At 40.5% G+C, this 26985-nt stretch overlaps 1 protein-coding gene across 3 annotated transcripts in view; it reads left to right on the top strand.

The window, feature by feature from the left end:
• The window catches only part of FGGY (FGGY carbohydrate kinase domain containing), a 128091-nt gene that overhangs the window by 15509 nt on the left and 85597 nt on the right, over positions 1-26985 (top strand). For all 3 annotated transcript variants that reach the window (XM_036388009.1, XM_036388008.2, XM_036388010.1), the window contains one exon: positions 8190-8275. In XM_036388009.1, coding sequence (XP_036243902.1) covers positions 8190-8275 — 86 coding nt within the window. The remainder of the gene's footprint in view (positions 1-8189; positions 8276-26985) is intronic.

Raw genomic sequence — 26985 nt, forward strand, 5'->3', positions numbered from 1 at the left:
AATCCAGAATTATGGGGTGACCAAATGTGGTCACGTGGAGGTGTGAGCCTGCTGTGACCTCAAAGCCCTGTGCATGATTGCTGTGATGTAAAGGGGAGAGCATTGCAGGCCTTGTTCCCTCCATGAGCCGTGGGTGGGACACAGGATTCTCCTGACCCCAGGTGCCAGCCAGCAGCAGGGATTTCCTGGCAGAAGGGTGGTACAGAGCAGGGCTTGTTCACATGTCCCTTTTCAGCTCCTGACACACCAGCTAAGGAGATTATTGTCCTTAAGAGAGGGTTTTTCACCTCAGTGTCTGCCTGCTGAGCTGCCCACTCACAATTCCTGAGTGCTCTGGCCATGACTCACCATTAAACTGCTTAAGCTTGTCCTGCTTAGCTCGGGCACCTCAGTGCCCACAGCAGCTCCTCAGCTGCTCAGCAGCAGGAACAGTTATCCTGCAGTGGGCTGTAATCTGCTGAGATTTGGCTAAACCTTTCAGCTCTAGAGGGCTGAGGGATTGAGTGCTTTTACTGCTTCTGTACTCCTTGTAAAGTAGGAGATGGAAAGGAATGAGATGCAGTGGGAGAGTTTATTTTCAGTGCCAGGCACAGTAATGCATCCATGGCTTACCTGACATCAGGGCTGTCAGCAAAGGGTCACTTTGGCCTCTGACAGCTCAAACTCAGCCTCATGTAATGCAAGTGTCCTCACTTTTTGCCAAGAAAGACAAACCTTACAATAACTTTGAATGTCAGGTTGTTCAGATGAAACCTACAACAGCAGTTTGCACATCTGATGTTTCTCAGTGGGCTGTCTGGAACTGGGCTACAAATATAAATTATTTAAGTGTCTTCAGATTCTTTGCTATCAATATTTTATATATCAATAAACTATGACACTGGGTACTACAGATATGGTCAGGAAAAATACTTATAGAATGGTATTTAATGTGTTCTCCCTGTATCATCTTTATTTTCTGTGTTTAGTTAATTTCCCAGTGGCAGAGTGAGATTTTGGTCTAGCTCATACACCACAGGGAAAATATACTTTATATTCTGACTGTAGGATTATCTCTTAAGCTAGTGATAATGCACAAGCTGGTAAAAAGGAAGCTTAATTTTCAAATCACATGGGTGAATTGCAAGATTAGCAGGTAGAAAGACACATTTTCATTTTATTCTATCTTTTTCAACTATCTGAGGGCTTTGCAAAGTTGAAACTGAAATTCCCATTATGCTTCTACTTAATTATGCTAACTGGTGTTCAGAAAATGAGTGCACTGTACCTGGTTTGATCTGATTACTGCCTGGGAAAGTTTTACAGTGTTCCCCACACTGTGCCTGGCTGTAATCATGGCTTTGGTCCCTCCAGCTTTCTTGACTATTGAGTGCAGTGAGATGGGTTTTTCTTTTCCCTTTCCTTCCTTATTCCTTTCTCAATCTTCCTCCCTAATGTTGTCATATACCTGACAGTGTCCCAGGAAGTTAAGACAAAAACAGTGGATGGGGCACATTTTCCTGTGTCTGACCATAATCAAAACTGGCTAAACCAAGGTGTATCCAGAAGCTACTTTGAGCCTTTGGTTGGCATCATGTTTCTGGAAAGTTCTTGATCAGAAGGCTTGACATGGCTGCAACACATTCAATACAGGGATATTTGTAAAGAAAACAAAGCAGAGCAAAACCCACAGCCAGACATGTTGCACAGTCATGCTCCAGGTCAGCTTGTACACCCTAATATATGAAGAATCAGTGTTGACTTTTGCTTTGAATTCTCTGGACCTTATTTTGAACTCCCCAGGAATTTAATGTTTCTGCTAATAAATGTTTTTGCTGTTTTCCCTCTGTACATCTTTGCCTGGGATTGGAGCTGTGCACTTTCCACAGCTGCTTGCATTCATATGGGTTTTGCAGACAGAGTGCAGTGGGGAAAAGTACTGCTTTATGTCTGAAGTGAAATAATAAAATAGAAGTTAAATAATAAAGATAAAATAAATAAAAGATAAATTTAGGAGACTACTAGGTGCACTTTTGGAAGGAAGTTATTTGAAGTGCTGATACTAAATGATGGTTGGTGTGCTGTTACACTGAGAAGTTAATTGTGTGTACCTTGTTACCAAATCCTCCCTCTCCCTTTCCATGGTGCTGACCTGGGTCTGGAAGGCCACTTTAGGAGAAACTCTTGTCCCATGTTTTGTCCTGGGTTCTCCTAACAACTGTGTTTGCAAACCTGATGTCTGTGAGGAAGGGTCTCACATGGGTCTGACAGCAGTGCTGATAAGTTGTGAGTGATTAGGGTGTCTCTCAAAGAAAGAAGTGGAATTTCTGTGGCTTGAAGAATTTTCATCTAAGCAATCAAAAGTATTTCTAAAGAATATGACTTTGCAAATTTACTGTGAATTGGTTGGAAGTAATGAAGAGGAAGGAGAAGGGGGAAAGGACGAGGGTGACTTACAAGGCAGTTGGAGAGGGACTTTGGACAAAGGTCTGGAGTGACAGGACAAGGGGGAATGGTTTCACACTCACAGAGGGCAGGGTTAGATGGGAAGGAATTCTTCCCTGTGAAGGTGGTGAGGCTGTGGCACAGGTTGCCTAGAGAAGCTGTGGCTGCCCCATCCCTGGAAATGTCCAAGGCCAGGAGGGGCTTGGAGCAGCCTGGGACAGTGGAAGGTGCCCCTGCCCATGGTAGGGAGTGGAACTGGATGAGCTTTAAGATCCCTTCCAACCCAAACCAGTTTGGGATTCAATAATGACCTAACTGTACTTTTCCATTTCCATCACCTTGTTCCTGGAACTGAAGTTGCAGATGACCTCACTCAGTGAGAGGAATGAGCTGACACCACTGTACAAGAAGTAGATACTGGTCCTTATCTCTTGTGGCTTTCTTCTTCCTCTCCCCTTGTATTTATTTGTGGAGGATTGCTGCAGGTTTTCTTTCAAGTCACAAGTTACTCTGATCTGCTTCTTTTTGACTTTCTTCTCCATATAATGTTTTCTCTTTAACATTTCATTTCCCTACAGAGCATAGAGATGTGACTGGAGGCTTCAGGGTGTATTCTCTTCTTCCAGCTCTTCATCTCCATTCCATTTTGAGTTTGAATTAAAATCCTAAATTTTTAAGGCCATAATAGGCTTTTTGAGGTCTTCTCTTTGATTTGTATTTGCTTACATTCACTCCAATTTGATTTGGGCTGAATTATTCTACCCTCTGGCACCTCTTAGTTATCATCCATGAAATTAATTGGTTGGTCTTGATGCTTGTGATTGCAGATAGGTGTTCCTATGGCAAAGCCATCCCTGCAAGTGGAGTTTGTGTGCTGGGCACAGCTGTTGGCAGTAAATGATCAGCTGAATGCAGCTACTGTGAGGCCTGTGGGGCACTCTGGTTAATGTGTGCACATCTGTGGCTCATGTAGGAGCAGCATTGTATTTTTTTGCCTGTGTGGGTCATGTGTGGTGATAGAGTCCAGTGTTAAATGCAAAACCAAACAAATACATGGTTTTTTATAAAGCTGGCTTCTGTGGATGCAGCCATGTTTGACTTTTGACATGTGGTCACATGAATTGAGAACATCAACTGTAAATGAAGGTGGAACAAAGAATCCTTTGGCAAATATTTAGCAACTAGCTGAAAGGTGGTTCTGACAAAGTTTTCCTGAAGCCACCAAGGTAAATTTGAATATAACCTTCACTAAAAAGGAAAGCAATTCCTGGTTACTGGTTCTTTTTAAATAGCCAATTAAATGCACTCCTTTTGCTGTTATTTCCTTAGATTTTTTTTTTACAATTTTCTTACAAAACATTTTTGCAATAGTTTTTTACTTCTGTAGTTGCCAGTATGTTTTTGTGCAGTTTATTAAGTGGGTTCTGTAATTTTGGTTACTTTGCTAAAAAAATTGGATGTTCACTGCCTGACTGAGTGTGTAGGTAGTTCTGGGAGGCAGATGCCAGCGTATGAGCTGAAAATGTGAGTACACAACTCCTTCACTTGGGAATTATTTTGCTGCAGGATTTTGTCAGTACAAGACAACTGTACATATATTGATGCTGTGGCAAACCAGTGTTAGAGCAATGAGAAAACATCTCAAACACAGTAATGCAAGAACTGCAGGGAAGGGTTGCCCAGCTACAGAATTAGCCTGTTAGTATTTTTTTTCCCTAGAGATAGCAGAAGAAAAAAATGTTGTTTACTAATTTCTGGCTGAAAATGTTATTGTAGCTTGTGCCAAAATGAAAGGATGCATGTTATGTTTTCCTCATACTAATGACATTATATACCAGCTATTTCTAAAAACTACTAGTCCTGCTAAATCAGAGATGCTGAACTTCATTGTTTATTTGAAGTGGGTGGGAGATGTTGGACTGGAGGCAGGTATTTGCTTACTAACTGCCTCCAAATGAAGTGCAGTCTTCTATATTCTGTTTTCACAACTCTGCTCTTAATTTCATGTTTAAGAGTGAAGAAGAGCCTCCCTTTAGGAAAAAAAATCCCAAACCATGGAGTGACTGTTTAGCATATCATTGCTCTGCCATTAATAGCTAAAATCAATAGTTGGTGAGTAGGTTTTTTTTCTGACAGTGATCTTGCTGTATGTTACAGTTCACATCCTCAGTAAGAGCTGCTGTTTGATCCATCACCCTTCTTCCTTCTGCACACCCATGACTTGCAGCTAGCAGGTGGGATCATTTGCAGAAACAATTAAAACCTCTCTTTCTCTGGCAGGGGGGGGAAGGATAGTGCCTGTAGTGGCGTTAGCTTGGCAGCAGCTCCTTTGCTGGTGCATGTCTTCTTCACTGCTTGCTGCCCTTGCAGCTGGCTTTTTGTCTTGTTGAATGTGACTGAATATTTTTCCATTAAAATGAATAATAAATTCTGTGTTAAATGAGAATGACTGCAGGCTGTTGAGTTTGGAACTGAACTCTTGTTTAGAATTGTTTATAAATGTTTCAACACTCTGTGTTATCACAATCCATACACAGTGCAGGCACACATGCATAAGTTGTACTTCAGACTCAATCTGGTTTTTAGCTGCAGTTGCTGATCAGGCAGAAGTGCCATTTAGAAACAGCACTCACAGATGGCACATTTGAAGCACCTGCACCACAGAGCATGTCCTGCTTAGGCTGTACCCTCTGTGTCTCCTCTCTTCTGCAATGGGACAAGGCTCCCAGCAGGCACACACTGTCCTCCTTCCCTTCTTCCAGCTTCTCCAGCTGTGATTCCACATGTCTGCTCTGTAGCCCTTTCTGGCCTGGGCTCTGGTCCTTGCCTGCCTGTGGTGCCATGCCCAGGATGCCTCAGGGATTTAAGGATGTCTGCACCAGTGTCTAGGTGCTGCAGGCAGTTTTCTCCCCCTTCAGCAGCAGCCTTACTCCAAGAGTTTATTTTCCAAGCCCCTCCTCTCTCCCTGCCCTAGTTCCTGACTCTGATAATTCAGCCAGTTAATCTTTTACTAGTTGGAGTGCATGTTGTGTCAGAATTGATCAGTTTGCAGCCATGGCTCTGGCAAGGATGGAATTTGTGCTCATGGCCTATCTTGGGTGTCTGGAATAGCTCTATCACATGGCTTGGCATCCAGTGTGAAGTGTGGGAGATCCAAGTTGTAAATCCTTGCTTTGAGTTGGAGCAGGGCATGGGACATGAGTTTTTAGATCCCTGTGAGTGTGTGCATAATTCCCTTTCTTCCTTTCACACAATGTGCATTTGTTTTCTGTAATTTAGATAAAGATGTATGGATCTTCAGTCCAGTTAAGAAACCCCTCATTTTCCCTTCTTACCTAGGAAGACTAAAATACATTGCACTACATAATTCTTAAACTCTTTGAGCCCAAGTATTTGGGATTACCTATAACAATGTCAAAATGTTATTCTGTGGAGGTGTAGCTGTTAAAGCAGCCCAAAGCAATCAGAGAGAGATGAAGAAAGGGCACCCCATAAGTGCCTCTGGAAAGCAGAAAGATTGTGAGTTCCTTTGCGAGTAAGTTTGGAGGGTGAGTTGCAGGATGTGAATACAGCATTGGGAACGTTCCTGGATCTTTTCCACAATCCTTTTAATGTGGTCACAGACTCCTGACTGGGTGAAAATAAATTTGAATTAACTTCAGTGAGTGTTGAAAACATGGAGACTTTAAATTTGTTTGGAAAAAGCATCAGGGCGTGCTATGATTTTTTTTTTGTCTGTACTAATTAGTGATGACACAGCATCAAGATGGCAAAAAATGAATCATTTGGATGTTCATGAAACAAAGTATTTTGAATGTCACTAACATGTGGCTTTTGGGAATTCTTGAAGTAATAGAATAAGGATCCAAGGAGTATTTGATGAAACAGATTTATTTGAAGAGGACAGTTATTCTTAATCCAGTTTATTTTCTGATTAAAGTAACAACCAGACTACTCCTTTTGCTTCTTGTAGGTTCTCAGGTGTGTTAACAACACATAATGGCTTTTATTATCAAAATAATCAGGCTGAATGATCTTTGGGCTAAACTGTGGAGCACCTTAAATTCATATAGGAAGTTAAATTTGATGTGAGTAGCATGCACATATGTCTGAGAGGTGAGCTAAACCTGAGTGGTCAGGAGCAGACATCCAAAGGTTGTGTGTTTTATGTTAAAAAGTTGTAATCAGAGCATTTCTTTTTTTGAACTTAATAGAAACCCAGTAAGTTTTAGACCTTTTCGAGATCTAAACTCAAGAAGTTTTAAGACAGATTCTTGGCATGACCCAAAACTAAACAAAGTTTTGCTTTTTTTGTACTTACCCAGTTGCACCTTAGTTTCTTGAATTCATCGATTCCATTTCAGCAAATTCTGGGGTAATCTTCTTAATCTTGTAAGATTGTGGTTTGATATCACAGAATGTCATAATTATGTTACAGAATCATAGAATCACAGGATGATTTGGGTTGGAAGGGACCTTAAAGCCCATCTCATTCCAACCCCCTGCCAGGGCAGGGACACCTTCCACTGTCCCAGGTTGCTCTAAGCCCTGTCCAACCTGGCCTTGGACACTGCCAGGGATCCAAGGGCAGCCACAGCTTTTCTGGGCAACCTGTCCCAGGGCATCACCACCCTCACAGGGAAGAATTTCAAGAGCCAAATATTATTTCTCTAAAAAATCATATCCTCCTTGTACATTCTTGACACTGCATGGAATTAACTTCTGTTCCAGAAAGACCCCAGCAAGGACTGTGTTTCTAGTGCAAGAGCTGATCTTAAGGGAGAAAACTTTTCAATTATTTAAGAAGCTGGTGTAGGTTTTCCAAGCAATTTTATCTTCCCGTGGTAGTTTAATTTGTGACCCTTGTGGGCTTTTGTGTAGTTTTGTTATTTTCTACTTATTTTAATGTAGTGGGGTCAGAGGGGACCATTGGGATTGCTTTGCAGGACAATGATGCTCCCTGTCTGTCACACTGGAATATAACATTACTCCTGGGAAAACTTTCTTCCCACTCATCATGGTCTGATACCTGTGGATGTGTGGAGATTGTGTTTGTGGAAAAGTAGTTTTGAGACTATGCAGTACTAACATCAGCTGAAATCAGACTGAGCTTTGGAGATGGAAACAGGGAATAGAGCCAGCCCAGGTGGTGTGACCAGCCTTTTCTGGGCCATCATCTCTCTTCAGAAAACAGCAATGGAAACTCCTTGTGAATGGTCTATCTTAGTAGAAGAGTTTTTTAGGAGTTTGGGAATGTCATGTGGCTTTTCAGATCTGCAAGCTTTGTTTGTGTGCTCACGGAGCTCTTTGTTTTCTTCCTGTGCTTAAATTAACATATAATAATCTTCCTATGCTTATAATTAACAAATACTAAATTTTAAATCTTAAATTTTAAGCATTTTAAAGTCTTAAATGGCTGATTTTAGGCATATTTCAGGCAAATGTTTTTTGATAAAGTTGTTGACTTTGAACCTGCTCTGACATTGAGCAGCTGATGAGGAACAGAGACACTCCAGGTTATGGATCTGAAACTTGTGCCTCGATGAACTCTTCATGGGGAACTTTGTCTACGATCAGTCTGTGCTGGGGGAAAGGCTCAGCTCTCCAGGCAGTAAATCAGAGAGAAGAGCTGATTGGATGATCAGAGCAACGAGTTTGAAAAAATTGTCATTTTAACCTAAATATCAGGATTTTAATTGCATTAAAATAAGGGCATGACCATGCCTGACCTCTAATATCTGCCTTTCTAAACATATTTTTATTAGAACTTGCCAGAATCGTGGGAGAAGGTTGGCTACTTCTTTGATCTTCCAGATTTCTTATCTTGGAAAGCCACAGGTGTCACTGCAAGGTATGTTAATTATAACAATATGTTTTTGTCTATTTTCTTATGTACATTTCTGATTTAATTCATTCTGACTGGACCTGCTGTTATGTACATCTGTCTGTAATTCAGCCAGCTCCAAAACATCTTGAACCTATCTCCTGCCTCCATTGTGCATTCCTGAGCACAGTTGTTCCTGGGAGCTGTGGAATTCACAGATACAGTGTGTTGCTGCAAAATGTCATTTTGGAGCATAAATATGATTGCTGGAGTTCCTGTGAAATACACTTCCAATAATTCTTCGAAATCTATTTTGTTGACAAATTTATTGACTTTTTTGAGAATTAGAAATATACACTTCTTTGCCATGTGGGAGGGCTCTAGTAAAATCTGATTTTAAATGGTCACTTCACTATAAAACATGGCAGCTGTGCTGCTCCACAAAAGTACCCTGGAATCCTTGCTGAGTAGTTGAACAAAACCCTCTGAGAGAACCCTTAAAAATCTGGGTTAAAGTGACCACACAGGTGAAGGGTGTTTGCAGCTCCTTGTGAGAAGTGAGGGCCAGTATTATTTATTTAAAATCATGCCCAGTTCAGAGCAGCTCACAGTTATTTCCATTGCAGTTTGTGGAGTGGTATCTGTGCAAAATGTAGTCTCAGATGAAAATTGGCCACAGGATAGTTTTAGTTTCTCTGGAAATAAAGATACTTTCTTATCAGATACAGTTCTTTTTATTTGAGTGCTCTGTTTCTCCCTAATTAGTTTTCCTGATTGACAGCTATTGTTAGAGCATTATACATTATATATTCCTTGCATTATACAGCAGGGAAGTGCTATGATTGACTTAAAAAATGCAAAAAGAGGAGTTGTGCAAGGACTTGCCAGGTGATAATTGATAAATGGCATCTTAAATCTTCTTTCTTTGGACTTTCAGTCAGATTTTGCTGTCTAACTCTGAATTATGTAACAGAAGAACAACTCCCACCCCACAGATCTTGTAATCTAAACAGTCCTGTCACCTGACCCAACTCTGCCTTCAAGAGGATAAATCCCTGGCTCCCAGATGATATTCCAGGGGCCACATCTTGTGAAAGTACTCAAGACTTTTAGAATTAGCACCCTCTGCTCAGGGCATGAGGAGGGGGAGGCTCTGAAAAGGGAGGGCACAGTGATCCTGAGAGCTCCATGGTCCTGCCTGGCTTTGGCTTTGTGTCCTTGGCTGCAATTTCCTGCAGGTGAAGCAGAGAATCTCTCTGAAAAAAAAAGAAGAGTTGCAGAGGATTATGCTCAAAAGTTGAGAAGCCTGATTTAGACTGGCAAGTTAATTTCCTTAGCAAGGACAATGTGATTATTCAAAATCTTTTGATTGTATTGATGAATGTTGTAAGGGATAAAGGAATGTTGAGAAGACTCTCTGGATAAAGTCTTCCCTCACACTTTGGTTCAGAGTCTTCTATTTTAAGTAAAATAGCTCCTTGTAAATCCTTCATTGGTGTATTTAATATGCTCCCCAAAATCAAGCCCATTGTTTGGGCTCTAGTGGATTTTCTTGTAGGGTAACGAAGAAAGAAGAAAAAGACAGGAAAATAAGGACAATAAACATTTTGCTGGAATCAAACCTTATTTTTTTTTTCCATTCTCTGCTTTACCCCATGTACACCTGTTTTCTGAGAATTTCCTTGTAGCCTGGTGAAGTCAAGTAATTTGTCCTGCATATGCTCATAATACAGGGGAAGTGTGAATTTATCATGTATGAGATTATTACCTCTTACCACGCTTTCTGCCTTTGAGCACAAAGGAGTCTATTCACGGGGCAAGACACAGTGTTAGTCACTGTGAATCATGCAGAACTTGGCCCTGATAAAAGAAGGATTTATTTTTTAAAAATTTGTTTTGGTGATGGGGTTTTTACCAAAATAAATGCAATTCTGAAGCGACTTTTATAGCAAAGACCTTGGTTCTTTAAATTCTTAAGGGGCTCTCTAAAACATTTTCTATGTATTTGACATTTAGAAATTATGTAAAGTCTTTTTGCCTTCAGTGAGGTCACTGTGCACAAAGTTAAGTAGTGTGTGAGATCAGAGTTTGATGTATTTGAAAAGCAGTTCTTGACGTGTGTTTCTAAGTATGAAATCCTATGTCCTTCACCTTTCATTCTGCTGGCTTGAACTGCCTTGTTGCCAAGTTTTTTCCAGTGGACCTATAATAAACAATAAGTGTTTCTTACCTCTGCGGTAGAGGCTCAAACATCTAGAATTTTTTACCTTCTGGCTTTAAAATTGCTCTGTATCTTGCTGAACAGCATCCACTCATCAGTTGCAAAGGATGAGTTCCAAATTTTTGATTCCTATTGTTCTTGGAAAGCTGTTGCCTGTTATGCTCCATATTTAATGTAGTTATGCTTTATTGTTTCTGCTTTGGGCTGATGAACAACCATTGACTTGTCCTGAATGATCCAGGCAGCTGACTATTCTGCATTAAAAGAAGTGTCATTTAAAAAAAATTTGCTTAAAAATTTTAAATTAATTAATTTAAACAATTAAATTAACATTTAATTTAAATGTTAGTTTAAAAATTTAAACCTAGAACTTCTCAGCTTTGCCCCCCAAGGCTGCAACAATGAGAGTTGGTTTTGCCACTTGAATACTCAGTTGTCTTCTCTCAGAAGTGCTGTGGTGGAGAGGAAGAGCTGTGACAGACTCTCAGCAGTGCTTTTCAGAGGCTCAGCACTTCTGCTCGTGCTGAGTGTGACTCACTGCTCTCCCTCCCCCATGCAGGACCTCTGGTAACCTTTCCTTTATATGGTACTTTGGGTACAGCTATCTTAATAAAATCTCAACTCCTCTCTGGTTTAGTTTACAGGCTACTGTGTTATGGATGGGGAGTTCTTACCAGAGATGCACATCTGCAATCCTAGTGTGTTCCTGGAGTCTTGTGAGGGATTACATTGCAGATAAGAATAGGGCTGAGCTGTTAAACTGGGTGGAATCTACACACAAATTTCTCAAAGGTCATGTGTGTTTAGACCCAGAGTTCTACTTCAGGGCCATTTCCAATCATAGGCAACTCACTCACTGCAAAATGAGCTAGTGTGTACTGGAATTTAAGATGAATTCTAACAAAAGAGAGATTAGACCTGTGAAGGAGGATGGGGAAATGTAGGGAATAATGTCAGGCTGACATTATTGAGATAGAGGGTGTCCAGGATTGTGCTGGAGGAGCCACCTCCCAAAATGACCAAAAAATAGTTGGAACAAGTTGAATATTTATGCAGATTATTTTTTGTCATGTTATTATACTCCAGATATATTTGTGGGGAAAGTAATGTGCTATCTAGTAGAGACTTCATCTCATCTATGAATTTGACCCAAATAATTTTCTTGTGAAAATACTTGTCCAATCAGTCTTCAGCTGCTTGCCATCATGACATGGGAAAGGGTGGAACAGATGTTTCATACACTTCAGTTTTCTAAAAGATCCCCTTCCAACAGATCTCAGGATCGTGAGTTTCTCAGTTTTATAAGGAAGAAATTCATACTGTTTATGGTAGTGATGGATTGCAAAGTGAAAAGCAAATGCTAGTAGTAGATAAAAAGCATTTCTGGGAAGCACATGACTAATATTTGTATCTCTGTGAGAGAGGGGGATCTCTCTTTAGCTCACAGTCTATTTTCAACAGGAGGATACTTGACAAATTGTTTTCTTTCATTTATGAGTTCCTTGGCTTGTGCATCTTTAAGTAGCTGGCTCTTTATGTTAAGCAGTGATTGAGTCCTTAAAGTTTATTTGTAACCTGCTTTAAGTAGCTGATAATTAGGGCTGGAGATGTCTCCATAGCTCTGATTGACTTCCAGAGAACTCCCTGGACTTTGTCAGAGTTGATGCAGAGTCCACTGGGATGAGCAGGAGTAGACTCCAGTCCCTTGTTGAATTGTAGTGAGGGAAGCTTGTAATAAAGCAATAAAGCTAGGGAGGTGCTCTAGAATCCAGGAGTCTGGATTCAGATCTCTGCTCTGGGATTTGGAGAAGTGAATTAAAATCTGTGTCTTTGGAGGTGTTCAGGGAGCTGAATCCATGTGATGATTTGGTGTTTGTTCATCTCTGTGTTTGTTCTTCATCTGTTAAACTGGTGCACCCACACATTCTTGGGAGGTTGCTTACTTTTTACCACTGTGAGGTCTCCTGTGGCTGTGTCAGTGGAGCCCTCACCAAATATTTTATCCAGAATAGGCTGGAAACTTTGAGGAGGGAGAGTGCTTTTAGAAGAGGAGCTTATGTTTAGAGGCGCTGTTGAAAAAACAAACCAGTGCGAGTTAAACCATTATCTGAAGGATGTCTGTGTCCTTTTCAAGGATTGGGCAATCCTTTCAGAGAGATGTGGTAACTGCAGCAGCACAGACACCACAGTTTGGGGCCAGCTGCCCTTCCCTTCCTTCCTAGCTCTGCCATGACTAATGGATGCCCTTTGGCTGGGATCTGGTGCTTAGATTCTTGTTGATATTTTGTGCCTGCTTCAAAAGATGCCCAGTCTAAAAATCAGGCCTTGTCTCTGGAAAGAAGGGGCCTAGGGAATATTGCAGAAAGCTGTTGTGATTAGTGCTGAGCCCATGGGGCAGTGACAGTGTCCTGAATTGCACTCGGGTGTTGTGTCCTGTTTATGAAATGAAACCCAAGAGTTCAGACATGCAGACTTGTTTAGAGAAGTCTCTGGAGGAGAGAGAATTATCTTGAAAGGCTGCTTGGGAGGGGAGGGATGGTGTTTTTGTGGATTGGACAAAGTACCATGAATTTCTTGTCATGGAGCCAAAAGCAAGTGTCCCTGTGATGGTATGTTTGCCAAATGAGAGAATTCTACTGCTATCAGGCTTTTAATAAATTCAAAACATGTTCTTTGGAGACTGGTGACACACAGACTGATCCAGAAAATAGGAAATGTGTAGCTGGAAAAGTTTTCAGGACTGTGAAGGGCAGGTGCAATGTGGGCCATTACTGTTAGATATTTTTTTTTTAATTTAAAAGTGATATGTCCTTGAGTCTACTGAGTAATCTGAAAGAATTCTGTGTGCTGGAATAAAAAATTGTTGGCAGGTCTCGTTAATGTTAGCCAGGAAGCACACAGGCAAACAGGAAGCTTTAGCTATTGTTATTGTACAAGTGCCCTTTACAAAATATTAGCAAAAGAAGCTTAATGTGTTTTCCACAAGAATAGGAGCCCTTCAGAGTGTCTCACTGTATCTGCCCAGTGAAGAAAAACTGCACTGTCCCCTTCCAACAGCTTCAGACATACATTGGGAGGTTGCACTGCAGAGGCTTGCATTCAGATCTTCAAATATTTACTACTTAATTTTTTGAAGTTGTTAGGATTGTTAATTAGCTGTGACAGTATCTAGCCCTTCATTTTCTATTGTGTTCATTTGCTGCTAAAAAAAAAAAAGCCAGCTAGGTCAGTATAGAAAGGATTGGGGGCAGGGGATGTATTCCTGGCCGTTTGCCACAGAGACACTGAACTGAGCCAACCATGAAGTCATCGTGAACTCAGGGAGTCTCACTAATCCAAGGCAATGTGTCTTAATTTGACAAAGCAAAGGCTGCTTGATAAGCAAGCCCAGCTAGAAATGCTGTGAAATGGGGGTGTTTGTTAAGTGGAGATTGTGGACGAGAAATGTGGTGATATGAAAGGAATCATCTTGATTTCAGGTCCTTCCTCCCCCAAGCCCAAAGGCAGGCTTGGCTCCCTTCTCCCCTGCAGCTCGGGCTGTGCAGTGGCTTGATGTGAAATTTGAGAAACATATGTAGTTTTCTATTTCAGGAAAATGATCTCAGGGATTGAATGTGTGTTTTGTTGGCTGTTAAGCTCTGATCTTGCCTAGTGTGGTAGTTTGAGAGTGTGTGTGTATGTGAGTGTGTGTGTGATGGTTAAAATGTTCTCCAGCACTTAAAAAACAAAATAATAAAAACAAATCAGAGTTCATATATGCATTGTTGTTAAAGGTTTTATTTCTTCAGTCTCAAAATGCAACATCCAACATCTTAAGAAGACTCTTAAATAACTGTACTGTATGTATCAGAAAATGTCTTTTATTTTTCCACAATAGTCATTTACATGTACTTGTTAATGGTGAGTGGTGCACACACAGTTTCCCATCAAAGCAAGAAACTCTGTTTGCACAACCATTTCATTGTTGGTCCTGTGCAGAAGCAATGGAGATAAATGAACACTGTAATTATTAACTTCTGTGAGGTTGAGATGACAATCTCCCCTTAATAATATTCATAAAGAGTTGGCTGGGAGTCTGAGATGCCTCTTGCTGACATCCTCACTAATGCTGGGACTGGATAACTGTTCTTCTCTGGACCTGGGGGAGTATTGAAGGAGGCTGTGGTGTTACAGACTTAAATTCTGAGGAAAAATGAGACATAAACCACAGAGGAGTTTGTTGTCTTTCAGTTCTTTTGATCTCTTTTTTTTTTTTTTTTTTTTTTTTTTTTTACAATAATTTCTGTTCTCTTCAGAGCCAGGCTGGGTGTTCAGGGTATTTCTTTTGCATTAGCTCCTGTGAACACCATCAGGGATCAGACCCTCATGGTACAAGGGATCTAATAAACAATCTATCATCTCCTTTGAACTCTTCCTTATGTGAAACCCTATGGAAAGCCCACTTGTCCCCTGTGAAATTGGCTCTCTGTTCAGCTAGAGCTGTGTAACAATTGCTTCCTTGCATAAATTTGAACCAGATAAGAAAATAGCCATGTTTGTGAACTCCTGGGTCATTTACAGCCCCAGCAGTGTTTTGGTGTGCACATATATAATGCATGTATTCACAGTAAATTCTTAAAAACCACCCCCCTGAAAACAATAACATTCCAGGAGAGTTCTCATCCAGAGAAGGGAAGAAAAGCTGTGTAGCATGAAGTCTGTGCACTGTATGTGTACACACACTGCTTACAAGTATTAAAACTCACAGAAATTTATTATCCCATAAGGGCCTCTTTTGTCTTTTTCTTTTTTTTTTAAACCCCCAAACCTTTACTCCTGTGTAATACCTTGCATATGAAAGAACCTTAATAAATTCAGCCCTTAAATGTGCTCTTAAGCAAGAAAGTGGCATTGTTATTTTATAGCTGGGAAAAGAGCTGTATAATTTGAAGGGTAACATTCTTTAAGTGTTTAGCTGGGCATCCAGCTTTCTGTCTAACTTGCAGTGAGAATTAGGTGTCGTATTCCATAGGCATTTTCACAGATCACACTATAAATTATTTATTCTGGACCAATTCTTCCTCCAGACTTCCCAAACAAATGCCTTTCACCACTGGAGTGTTCCTCCTCTGCCTCTCGCTGTAATACATGGCTGTAACAACAGTCTTGGCCTGGAGGGCAGTTTACCTACAGGTTTGCTTTATTTTTTTTGGCTGGCTCTCTCAATCTGCTTAATGTCAGTAACTTTCACTGGAAATTCTCTGCGTGCTTTAGGATGACACTGATGGTGTCAGGGTTGATTTACATTATCTCTTTAAAGTAGCATTAGCTTGCCTAGGACTTTTTCTCTTATTTGTTTTAGAATTCATGTTCTCCAGAGAGGAGCCTTTTAACTGTGAAATGTAAATAACCTGACAAGGAAGACTTCAAAAGAAAATGAGTCTTTGTCCATGGCAGTGATACCAAGCTTGCCAACTCCGTAACCTTTAAAACAGAGCACTTTTATGCTTGACCTGTCATCTGCCTATGAAAATAATCTTAGATCAATGATACAGTGCTTTCAAGAACGTGTCTGAAGAAAGCAGGCACTTCTATGGATGTGTTCTGTCATTTCTTCATTGTGATGGACCATCTGCTGCTTTAACTCTCAGTAGGATCTGGTTATTGATTCGGTGTAAGTGCCTGGCTCAGCCTTTTGCTTGCACGGAGGTGATGAACACTTTTGCTGCAGCTTGCAAATTGATGCTGCCAGATAGCCAGCCTGATATTATATAAATATATAATGTGTTATATGAAATCACCAAGGGTTTGTTTTTGCCTTCCCCCATTCTTTATTCCAGTGCCATTCCATTAAGCTGTTCTTTAGATGAAAGGTTGTAATTCAGCCTTCAGTGGATGAAATGTATATGTACTTATGGAATCAAAGACATTCCAAGAAAGGTTGTTTATTTTCTTACTACCTTCTTTAATTAAATGTCAATGGTAGGATTCTGACTGACTTCAGAGAAACAGATGAAGCAATAATGCTTGCAGTATGATCCAGCAGGGATGACTGGAGTTGTGCTTCTTGGTTGTTGGACACTGCATGCATAGGAAACTCAATTCTTCTGTGGATAGGAGAGTTGGAATGTCAGATTTCACCATGGCTGTTGGTTTAATTTTAAAGTGAAGGGGAGGTTCTGAAAGTTCTATGTTTTATATTTTACTATGATGTAACTTCAGATAATATTTGAGTTAAATATCTGGTTCAGCTTGCTGACACTCAGCTTTAAACTGGAGCTGGGAATCTCAGTTAAAACTTGTGTTTGTCCACTTTATTTTATTTCAAGTGCTCTGTCTCAGACTTGTCAGCCTGAGTTCTGAGCTTGCTGCTGTTCTGCAATGTTGATGTCTTCTGGGACTCTCTGCAGAGGGGATTGGGGAGCACAGCTGTGCTCTTCAGAGAGCTGTCCCTGTGTTCCCTGGCAGGCTGGGGCTGTCCCAGAGTCACTCCCAGCATCCATGGGCCAGTGTTGGAGTAGAAGAGAATTTATGGAAGGTGACCCAGCTATTGCCTCTAGAACCCATGCACAAGGATTTTTTTTGTCAAAGTGGGAAAGAAAGTAGGAAATCCCTTCATGCTGTAGGTGATTGGGAAAAATATGAAGATGTGCAGAGAGATATGCCTCTTAAATCCAAAACTCTCCCCACCCCTAAAGCCCACTTGCATTTATCCCTACATAGTGCATGGAGTTAGGATGATGGAAATAACTTCATCTTCACTCTGCTGTTGTTTGAAACAGTTTCAAAACTATTTAGATACTCTCTCTCCTTCCAATCTCATTTTCCAAGGTGAGCTCGTTCTTCAGAGCAATGAAGCTGGATCTGCACAATAAGGTGTTTTCATATTTAATTAAAACTGATAGGAGGGGGAGAGCATGCCACAAAATACAAAGAAAGCTATTTTTCTGTGGTTTCCATCTTCTGAGCTTCCCTCCATGAAACTGTTTGGGGGTTTCTGATGCTGGTTTGTCATTGTATATAAAATACCTCAAACAGACTCCTTGGAGAAAAGGAAATACCATGCTATAATTTTACTTTCAGGAAAGAAATTAAGTGTTCTTCCCGTCTTTATGGAAAAAGTTGGTGTGGTGTTATCCCTAATTCCTTGTGCGCAGCATCTGTACAGGAGGGTAAGGCCCAGAGAGCTTTCATCTCCCTACAAAGAAAGAAAACAGGGAATGTGTAAGAGCATGATACACTGCTGGCACCTGTTCTTCATGTCCATCCCATCCCGTGCCATTCTTGCCCTCAATGCCACTCTGAAGCTCTGTGGGCACATGTGCAGTCTGGATTTAGTCTCCTTCACAGATGGCATCTTTCGTGTGCCATCTTGGGCCGTGCTGGCCATGAGATAGATATAAATATATATTTTTATATATATATATATTTTATATAATTTGAATGTGTGTCACAAAGACAAGGTAAAGCTCTTCAGTGCTCACCACTCCTCATGCTGTTGCCCCAGTAGCACCAGGTGCAAATCTAGCAGGGGGGCTCTCCAGAGGGGTTGCAGTTTGTTTAAGACTTTCTGGGTTTGTATATTTTGTCCTGTAGCAGCTCTTCATTTGTATATAAGGACAGTTCATAAACAGATGTTGAATCTCAACATGGTGCCTGCTATTTCCTGCTATTTCTGACCTGCCTGGAGCACAGACAATCCTTATTCACACCAGTTAGCTCCACTGGTAATCTACCCAAGAACATTTCCTGATACCTCTGTCTTTTTCAGGCTGTCTCTTTAAATGTGGATCAAAGGAAACTCATACCTACTAAAATGTTAAGAGATTTCTGATTGCCCAACCCATCAGGAGATATATTAATTAATTAAAGTGAGTGCTCATTTGCTTTGCCACAAACATAGAAAGGAGGAGGTAGAATATAAAGAATGATGTCCAAAATATCAGAAATTAACCTTGTGACTGTGATATCTGCTGTGCTGATGGAAATCACTTCAGGCTGATGATGGTTTCATCCACTATCTCATTTGCTTGTTGGTTTATCTGAAAGGGCCTCTATTTGTGTGTATGTGCATAAAGTAGGGACTACAGGTTTACCTCATTAAATGTGAAGCTCTGCTTGGAGGAATATTGCTCAAGAAAACCACATCAGGCCAAGGTTTTGAAAATGCAGACTTGTTTAGAGAATGTATTTTAATATATTGAAGCCTCAAGCCATCTACCTCTGCTCCTGAGAGCTCTACCTGAAAACTTTCAGGGCTGAATAATTTAAGGTTTGGGTTTTTTTTTTTTTTTTAATTCTTTCTGCAAGAAATACTAGTCTGATGTTTTATTTTCTTAAAGTCTGAACTCCACATAACTTTTTTTCAGAACTGTTTATCCTCACTCCAGACATGAACCTTGGAAAGGTGGCAGAAAAAACAAACAGCTGCTGTGTTTTTGGGCAGTCTGCATTCCTTTAAACTCTCTGAGATCAGACTTGTGCTGAGATTTTCAAATTATTTGTCCTAGGGCTTAGCCACTTTCACTCCTGCTTAAAAGTCAGTGAATTTGCCATACTGGTGCTTGTGAGAGCTGTCATGCAGAGCCTTAATGATTCAAGAACTATGAATATATGATGTGTTCTTAGGGCTTTTTATTATTGTTTCATTCAAACTTCACCTACCTCCCTAATCATCTTTCCATTTTTGGACTCCAGTTCCTTTTTTAACTTAAGCACATTGCTTAAGATATTCTAGGGAACTTTGTTTTGATTTTGGTTTTGGAGGTAAATTTGATACATATAAAAATGTTATTAATGGACCAAGGTGGAGGTAGTAAAAAAAGACTGCCACATTGCCAAGGCCCAGAGTCAGAAATTGTCTGCTCAAGTTTGGGTTTCCTTCACAAGTTGGAGACAGGACAAAGAGCCACCAATCCTGCGCAAATGTTTTGTGCCCTCTTTATAAGGTCTCCAAAATACATTCTGTGAAGCTGGTGGAAGAGTCAGAGCAAGGCAAGCTTTTGTGGTAAAAGCTTATTTAATGGTTTGGGCCCTCAAGTGGAGTTTCCTGCCAGAGAGATGTGGAGATGCTATGTCTACTTGTGCCTTTTAAGTAGCCTAAATCCCAAATGTGTCTTGCAGTGCCTTTCCAGTTCCTGGAGCCTCCCTGAGTGGAGAGATTGGCTGTACCAGGTCTCTGTTCGTGTGAGATGGGTTAAACCCAAACATGTGTTTACTAGCAACTGGAATGGACAAACAAAGCAGTCAGGCCAGTTCTGAAGGGCTTTTCAGTTAACAGTGCTCATTCTTTTCTTTGGGCCCTTTTCCAGCAAAGCACTTAGGCACGTGCTTAAAGTTAAAGCCTGTGCTTAAGTGCTCTGCTGGTCTGGGTCCTTTATTTGCTGTCCAAGCATGTTGGTATGAACAGGCTTTGGCTCAAGCAATGTTTGGGGAACTGTTCTTAACACTGCTCATTTTCCTTCTCTGAACCTTATGGCCACCTATGGCCCAGAAGATTCATTTGTCCTTTCAGTGTGACACATAGAATGATTTGAAAATGGTATTTGAAAACCTGTAGCAGGTTATTGATTAATTGGCATTGATTGTGAAGAAACAGTGCATTTGGAAAAATCAAGGTCAGTCCAGCCAGAGGAGTTTTCATCTGATGTCTTGCTGGCAGCATTTGTCATATGCCAAAAGTATCTTCAGACTGTTCAAGTACAATGGATTTAGTATCCAGAAAATTCTCCTTAAGTAACTGCTGTCTTTTAGGCACTTATTTTTTGATCTGTATGCAAATTTGCTTATTTATTTATTTCTGGTTTTCAGTGCTGCAGTCCAGAGTTGCCAATCTCTGATTCCTGCAGGCCAGCGAATCTTGTGCTGTTTCTCCTCATCATTCCCATACCATCCACGGCAAGTCAGGGCAGGAGAACTCAATTAAATTCAGACCTTGGGATTTCTCTCTGGATCTGGCAGCAGTGAAAGTTGGCCTTTCACCTCTAGAACCATTTTAGGACACCAGGGAGTTGATTTTCTTTGTGCCTTTTTGTAAGGGTGCAAACCACTTTGCAGCAATGAAAATGGCAGAATGTGCAGCCTGATATTGCTGACCTAACTGTGGAGGTAGCAAGGAAAATCCATATGGGATAAGTCAAGCACAATCCTGCAGTTGCTTTTGCAGACACGTGACTTACAGAAATGCCCCAGCTGACGTCAGAGACACTTTTTGTTCAGGTCAAGTTACTCACACCCACGTCTCTTTAGGACCAAGCTCATAAATAAATAGTGGACAAAATTGCCTTTAGAAATTTCATTTTTAATTTCTCTCAAATAAAAATGTACAGTCTCTCTATGAACAGTGATCTTTTTAATTCCATCATTTAATTTGGTAAAACACACAAATGTGGAAATTATTTTGGGTTTTTTTTTTTTCATTAGAAACATATAAACTATTAAAGAGGGAATAAAACAGTCCTTTTTTAAGGCATCTAACACAGGGATTTTGAATTGACTTTTAGTTCATTCTTCCCTGTGCTTGCAGCATTTGTGAGTGTATTTTCTGCAGGTATTGCAGTGTAATTCAAGTTCCAAGAAAGGGACAGACAAATATTTTAGTGTTGTTCGTGCTGCTTGAAAGGGTTCATTAGAGCAGTGGTGAACTCCACCCTGCTGGTTCAGCCTCAGCTTTCCTGGTGCTGGGTGTGAGACAAGCTCAGGCAGTACCTGGGAGGCTGAGCTCTGGCTCTGAGAGAGCTGGGGATGTGTATTCCCAGCTGAAGTTGTTTTCAGGATTTAAATGAATGGAAAAACCAATCATGTCCACCTTCCTTGTGTAACAGGCTAAAGCATCTGAAATAAGAAGAGCAACTTCTTTCTTTCAGCCACTCTGCCAAGAGCCCATGGGTTGATCTGGTTGGTTGTTAGAAAAAGTCAGAGTGGAGTTTATTTAGTGCAGTCCCTTTTCTTTAGCAGTGGCAGCAGACATGCTTTCAGAGGAAAGGAAAGGAGAGAGGAATCCTAGACCTGACAACACGCTAGCATTCTTCTGGGACCGGTGCTTTGAAATCACGCTCAGTTAATGGGCATTTGTATTCTCTTATGTTATTTCTCTCTATTATTGTGACTGGAAGCAGTCTAGGTATCCATGTAATGTAGCCTCCTTTATGTTTTTCTTTTATTTTCTCGTGGTCCCAGCAATATCCTCTTTCAACTGCAGAATGATTGCTTGTTTTCCTTGAATGTCTTTATTTCTGCCTTCTGAGGAATAATGACACCTGATTTATCTACTCTGTAGCCTTCCTTATTTTCTGCATTGATCTCCATTTATCTCCCTGCTGATGTAAATAAGCTGAAATGTTTTTTCATTCTTACTTTATGGAAATTTATGTGTTCTTTTACTCACTTCTATTAACTGTTTCAGAACTCCTTGGTGGGTTTTTCTTTGTCTGGTTTATGAAATCCCACAGCTGTCCAAATAACAGTGTTGGTGTCTTTGCTTTTTGCAATTTGCTCAGAAATGTGCCCTCTTTTTTATATGAATACAATTACAAAGAGCTGTACATGCATACCATTATTATTAATTAAAGATACTCTAGAAATAGATGCAGTGCTGCTGTCATTTAAAATATTAAAATACAAGCATACAGTACATGTATATAAAATGAACCATCTTGCTTTTCCTTTGATTTAAATAATTTACCTTAAAATCTAACAAAACCTGTTTTCAAAAATTGATACTAATGACTAAATTTTGACCACATATATCTACTATTTAGGAATCACTTTATGATTTTAAGAGTTTACACTAACTGAACTGATTTTTGTGGTGGGAGGTAACAACACAGCTCACTCCCTGAGCAGGAATATCTAATGTGTATCTTTGATTCAGGTGCCCCTGGCAGCTCTCTCCTGTCATCCAGACCTGAATAAGACTTGAAGGTGGTTTCCCTGAGTAAAGGAGGGCTCAATATTCAGGTTTAGCATGTGAAATGGTAACAGCCTCCATCAGAATGCAGTTATTAAGACTTTCTTTTATTGCAGTACTCTTGGCAATTTCCCTGCTTCTGTTCTGGTTTCACTTAGGCTTTGTCTAGCCACAAGTGCATGACAGCCGAGGCTCCAGTTCAGCACAGTCTGACTAAGCTGGTAAAAACTCCCATTAACCCCACTGACAGCACTCAGGACTTTATACTCACACATGTGTGCAAGTACTGTGCTAAATTAGACTATCAGCAGTTTGATGTTAGGAGTATATACATTATTTACTCATGAATTGGTAAAATGTGTCTTTGTGTGAAGAGATTTCCGGACTAACAGTTCTCTCTCTCAAAACACCACTGGTAAGGCTGTAAGGGTGGGGTTTTTTCACACCACTCTAATTCTGCTCAATTGTATGAAGACAGCAGAAACCACATAATGAAGTGTAGCCCTGATCCTGTGGAGATTTGTGTTCCTGGTTGGTGTCTGGGGTGTCAGGGTGCACATGGTGCTGGCCAGGCAGCACCCTCAGCATCTGCCACACTTCCCAAACTGCTGGAAGGTCAAGGACAGCCTAAATCCTTCTGCTCCCTAAGCATGGCTGCTGTGTCCTGTTGTGCATGTCTGTTGTGTGCATGTCCTGTTGTGTCCTTTGCACCCAGAGGAGCGACACAGGGGCATGGAGCAGTAACTGTGGTCTTCCTGCAGCCTGCCCACGTTATGCCCTGTGGGACAGGGACATCTGGAACGATGCAGTGGCCGTGTGTCCGTGGCTGGGGCAGTGCCTGGTGCTGGCAGATGTGCTGGGTGATGCACATCTGGATGTGCTGCTGCTCTTGTACTGGGAGAAGCTGATGTTGCTGACAGGAATAATCTCACTCTGTCCAAAGCCACACGGTGGGAAGGGAGCTCAGACCCAACTTCCTCTTTCTCAGTGACTTGTAGCATTTGCTTAATCTCTTTACCAGCTTCCTTGAGTGTTTGGTGAAGCCTTGAGCTGTGGTAAATTTGCTCCAGCTCAGACTTCCAGAGGAAGCTGTTCACTGGCTCTGTGTACCAATACTTCCAGTTTTAATTGTGTCATATTTTCAACTGCCAGAAGGTAACAGGAGAAAATGTGTTTTTTAAATACAAGCTCTTAATTGAAATAAATATTTGACTTCCTATTGCAGAGTGGTTTGGTTGAAATACTGAGCTTGAAAGAATATATTTTTGTGATTAAATGGAACTGAAACATTGCTGATGTTGCAGAAGGCAGGAGAAATGTCCCAAGGCTGCTGGACTGCAGTGGCTGGAGATGTGGGCTCTACTTCTAGTTTTGCTTTTCATTTCCCTTGCTGTTTTTGGATGATGTTTTCTTTATAACCTCTCCTCCACTTATTAAGCTTATACACTTTAAACCAGTGGTTACTTAAAACAATGATTCAATTTTATGTATGTGGAGGCTTTTTTGTTTCTCTCATATTTAAAGATTTAAACTACAGTTGTCCATAGAAAGATTAATTTTTTTTTTAACATGTTCAGCAACAATGTCTGAATGGTGTCTTTCTGCCTGGGTGTCAGTCTCTAGACTGAGCCTCTGGAGTTCAGGATTCAGTTCAGGGGTCTGATTAAAGTTTACTCTTTGACCCTTGGCCAAATTTTCTTTGCCTCTGTTTGCCATCTTTTGAGGGAATGGACTAAGGTTTCCAGCCCCACATGCTATGTCTGATTTGTCTAGACAATACATTTTTTTGTCTAGGACTGTGTCTCATTATGAGTTCTCCAACAATGCTGAAGACAATGGGCTTGAATCTTGGTTGGGTGTCTGTAACATAATACAGAATGAAATTAATAAAACAACTCAGCAATCTGCTGACTGTTGGCTTGCCCTTGCCTCATGACATGGTGAGGCGTATGTGGGTGGATAAAATGGTCTTATTTTGTACTTTCTGATCCAACTCAATGAGTTTAGCTAAGTGTATCCTCTGAAATTATTAGATGCACACAAGGGATTAATCTGATTTGATAAGCTGAACTGCAGATGGGTGGTTTCCTACAGGTTTGGTGGCATAACTTCTAGGAAAACTGAAAAGACTCTTCAGTCTTCCCATCTTTTGATAACTTGTTTCTAAACAGAAACACACTTCTAGAAAGAATTGGACTCTGTTACACATCATAGAAGAAACATCATCTCATTGTGGTCAGTGTGATTCACCTTCTGTTGGAGAGCTTTTTTGACATTTGCAGTGTTTGATGCATTTATTTATATTTTTAAAGGACAGGTTTAAATAGATTACAGCAAACACAAACAGGCACATTCTCCCAATCCAAAGTAAATATCTGCATGTGTACACATTACAAACACGTGTGTGTGTGTATTTATGGAAAAATAAAACAAGCCAGTTTCCCACAGTAGTTACATATCAAATGCACATTTCCACATTTCTAACAAGATGTACAAATTTTAAATTTTAAGGTACCTCATCAACACAGAATTTTCTTTAAGTGGATTAATCCTTAGAGTCTGAGTGTCACAAAAGGGGCTTTCTCAACAACCTCTCAGTAAATTTGAGATTTATCTATGTAATATAACATCAATCTTATGCCTCCTTTGGAACACAGGAAACATCTTCACTCTGCATTTCTCAAGAGAGTTCTGTGCTTATTGTGGCGGTAACTGGAGGTCAATCTTCGCTCTGGTTGGGTGGCCAGAAGGTTGATGCCAGAGTTTAAAGCACTTCATTGCTTTGAAACCTTGTGCTGCTATGTAGGCTTTGAAAATGATCCTATTGTTCTTCTTTTTTTCCTTTCAAAGTGGCACCCAGAGTTTAAATATAACATGGAATCTCGTCAGGGAGTGGCTGTATTCAGAGGAGATTAATTATAGATGTGGGTGTAGAAAATTGCAAATGTGAATTGTGTTTTTCATACAATAAAAACTGTCCCTTTAAGTAAGCAACAGACTTGCTTAGAAAATCCTGTGATTTAAAAAGCCAGCCAAAAACCTCTTAAGTGTTACAACATGAACACAAAATATTAAAGCGAGGTTTGAGTTAAATAATACTTCTTCCCCTTTACAAAAATAGCTTTAACTTTTTGATTTGCTGATTGAAAGACTTTGTTTCCTGCTCGGTGCTTGTTGCTGAGAGCTGAGTGCCTTCCACACACACACAGCGTGGTGTGAGCTCTGGAGAATCATGACTCCTCCACCCTGTATCCCAGCAAAAGCCCTAAAATCCCAGTCTGGATGAGTTTGGCAGTGCTGGTGAAATGCCTACGCCTGTTGGTGAGAGTGTTGACGGATCCCAGTCCCCCAAGGGCTCTGATGTAGCTGCCATTCCCTAAGGGCCTCTCTCTCACCTAAAAGAGAGTGTTGCTCTTTCATGGGCTCTGCTTTGGCAGTGAGATTTATGGTAGGGAAAGGGAGACCTGGTTTATATTTTTAAATAAAAGCTGTGCCACCAGTCCAGTGAGAATTCTGACTTTCCAGATGTGAGGCCAACAGAGCTGCTGAATACAAGTTCAGAGATTTTTAACCCCAAATTTAGTCTTGTTGGCTGGGAAGGAGTCTGGTAGGACCCTGCTAGTTCCCTGAGTCAGCAGTGTTCAGGAAAAACTGGGGGGAATAGTATATCATTAAACCAATATTTTAACCACAGCTTTGAAGGAAAAGCTGTGAAATCTTCACATCTTATGTAGTACTTCAACATAATTTTTTTGCAGCGACAAAAAACCGAAAAAAGCTGTAAGGCTTTGGAAAGGTATTATATAGGCAAATATCAGTATCTGCATTACCTTCAAGTATGCAGCTTGTAGGTCCTGAGCTGTTCACTGTCTTTTTGGTTGGTGGCTTTGGGGATTGGTGTCTTCCACCAAACTTGCACGCATGCTGGAAAGAGAAATCTTTTCTACTAAATCCTTTTTGTTGGAAACTATTTGGAAGAGCTATTTTCTGACACTGAATTTTTCTTGAGGAAAAAGAAAACATCCAAGTAATTTTTTGAACAGTAACTTTTAAAGTTTGAGGTCTGGAGTTTAATCCTATTTCACCTATGAAATATGACAAAATTGCTACTAGCCCTAGTGTGAACAAATATTGGCCTTTCATCATGATATTGGATCATTCTTATTTGTACTCATATTTTTTTCTCCTCAGCTTTAGTGAAGATTTCAAAGTAGGGAGAAAGCTTTGCTTTGTATTTAACTGTGGTATTTAACTTCCTTCAAAAAATCGAAATGGCAGCCAGACTACTTTTAATTATTTATGATAAATAGAAGTGTTACCCAGAGCATAGGAAGGCTGAAGCTGGTAGTATTGCTAACTCTGATTACAGTAATTTCCTTGTTACCTTTATTGAATAGGTTTAAATCCTCAGACATGCAAAGACTGAAAGTCAAGGCCGTTCCCAACTGGGAATGTGTCTGCTACTTGTCCCAAACAGGCTTCCCCACCTGTCTTCTTTGTTTGGCCTGTTTAATGTTTTGTTGGAAGATGAAAACCCTTTTCAGGCAAGAGTCAAATTGCACAGCTTGCTAAGACAATGGGTTTGGGCAGGCAGGAATTTCATAGGCTTTGGGTCAAAGGCAATAATCA

The sequence above is a fragment of the Molothrus ater genome, chromosome 9, assembly GCF_012460135.2.
Source record: "Molothrus ater isolate BHLD 08-10-18 breed brown headed cowbird chromosome 9, BPBGC_Mater_1.1, whole genome shotgun sequence".
Classification (NCBI taxonomy): domain Eukaryota; kingdom Metazoa; phylum Chordata; class Aves; order Passeriformes; family Icteridae; genus Molothrus; species Molothrus ater.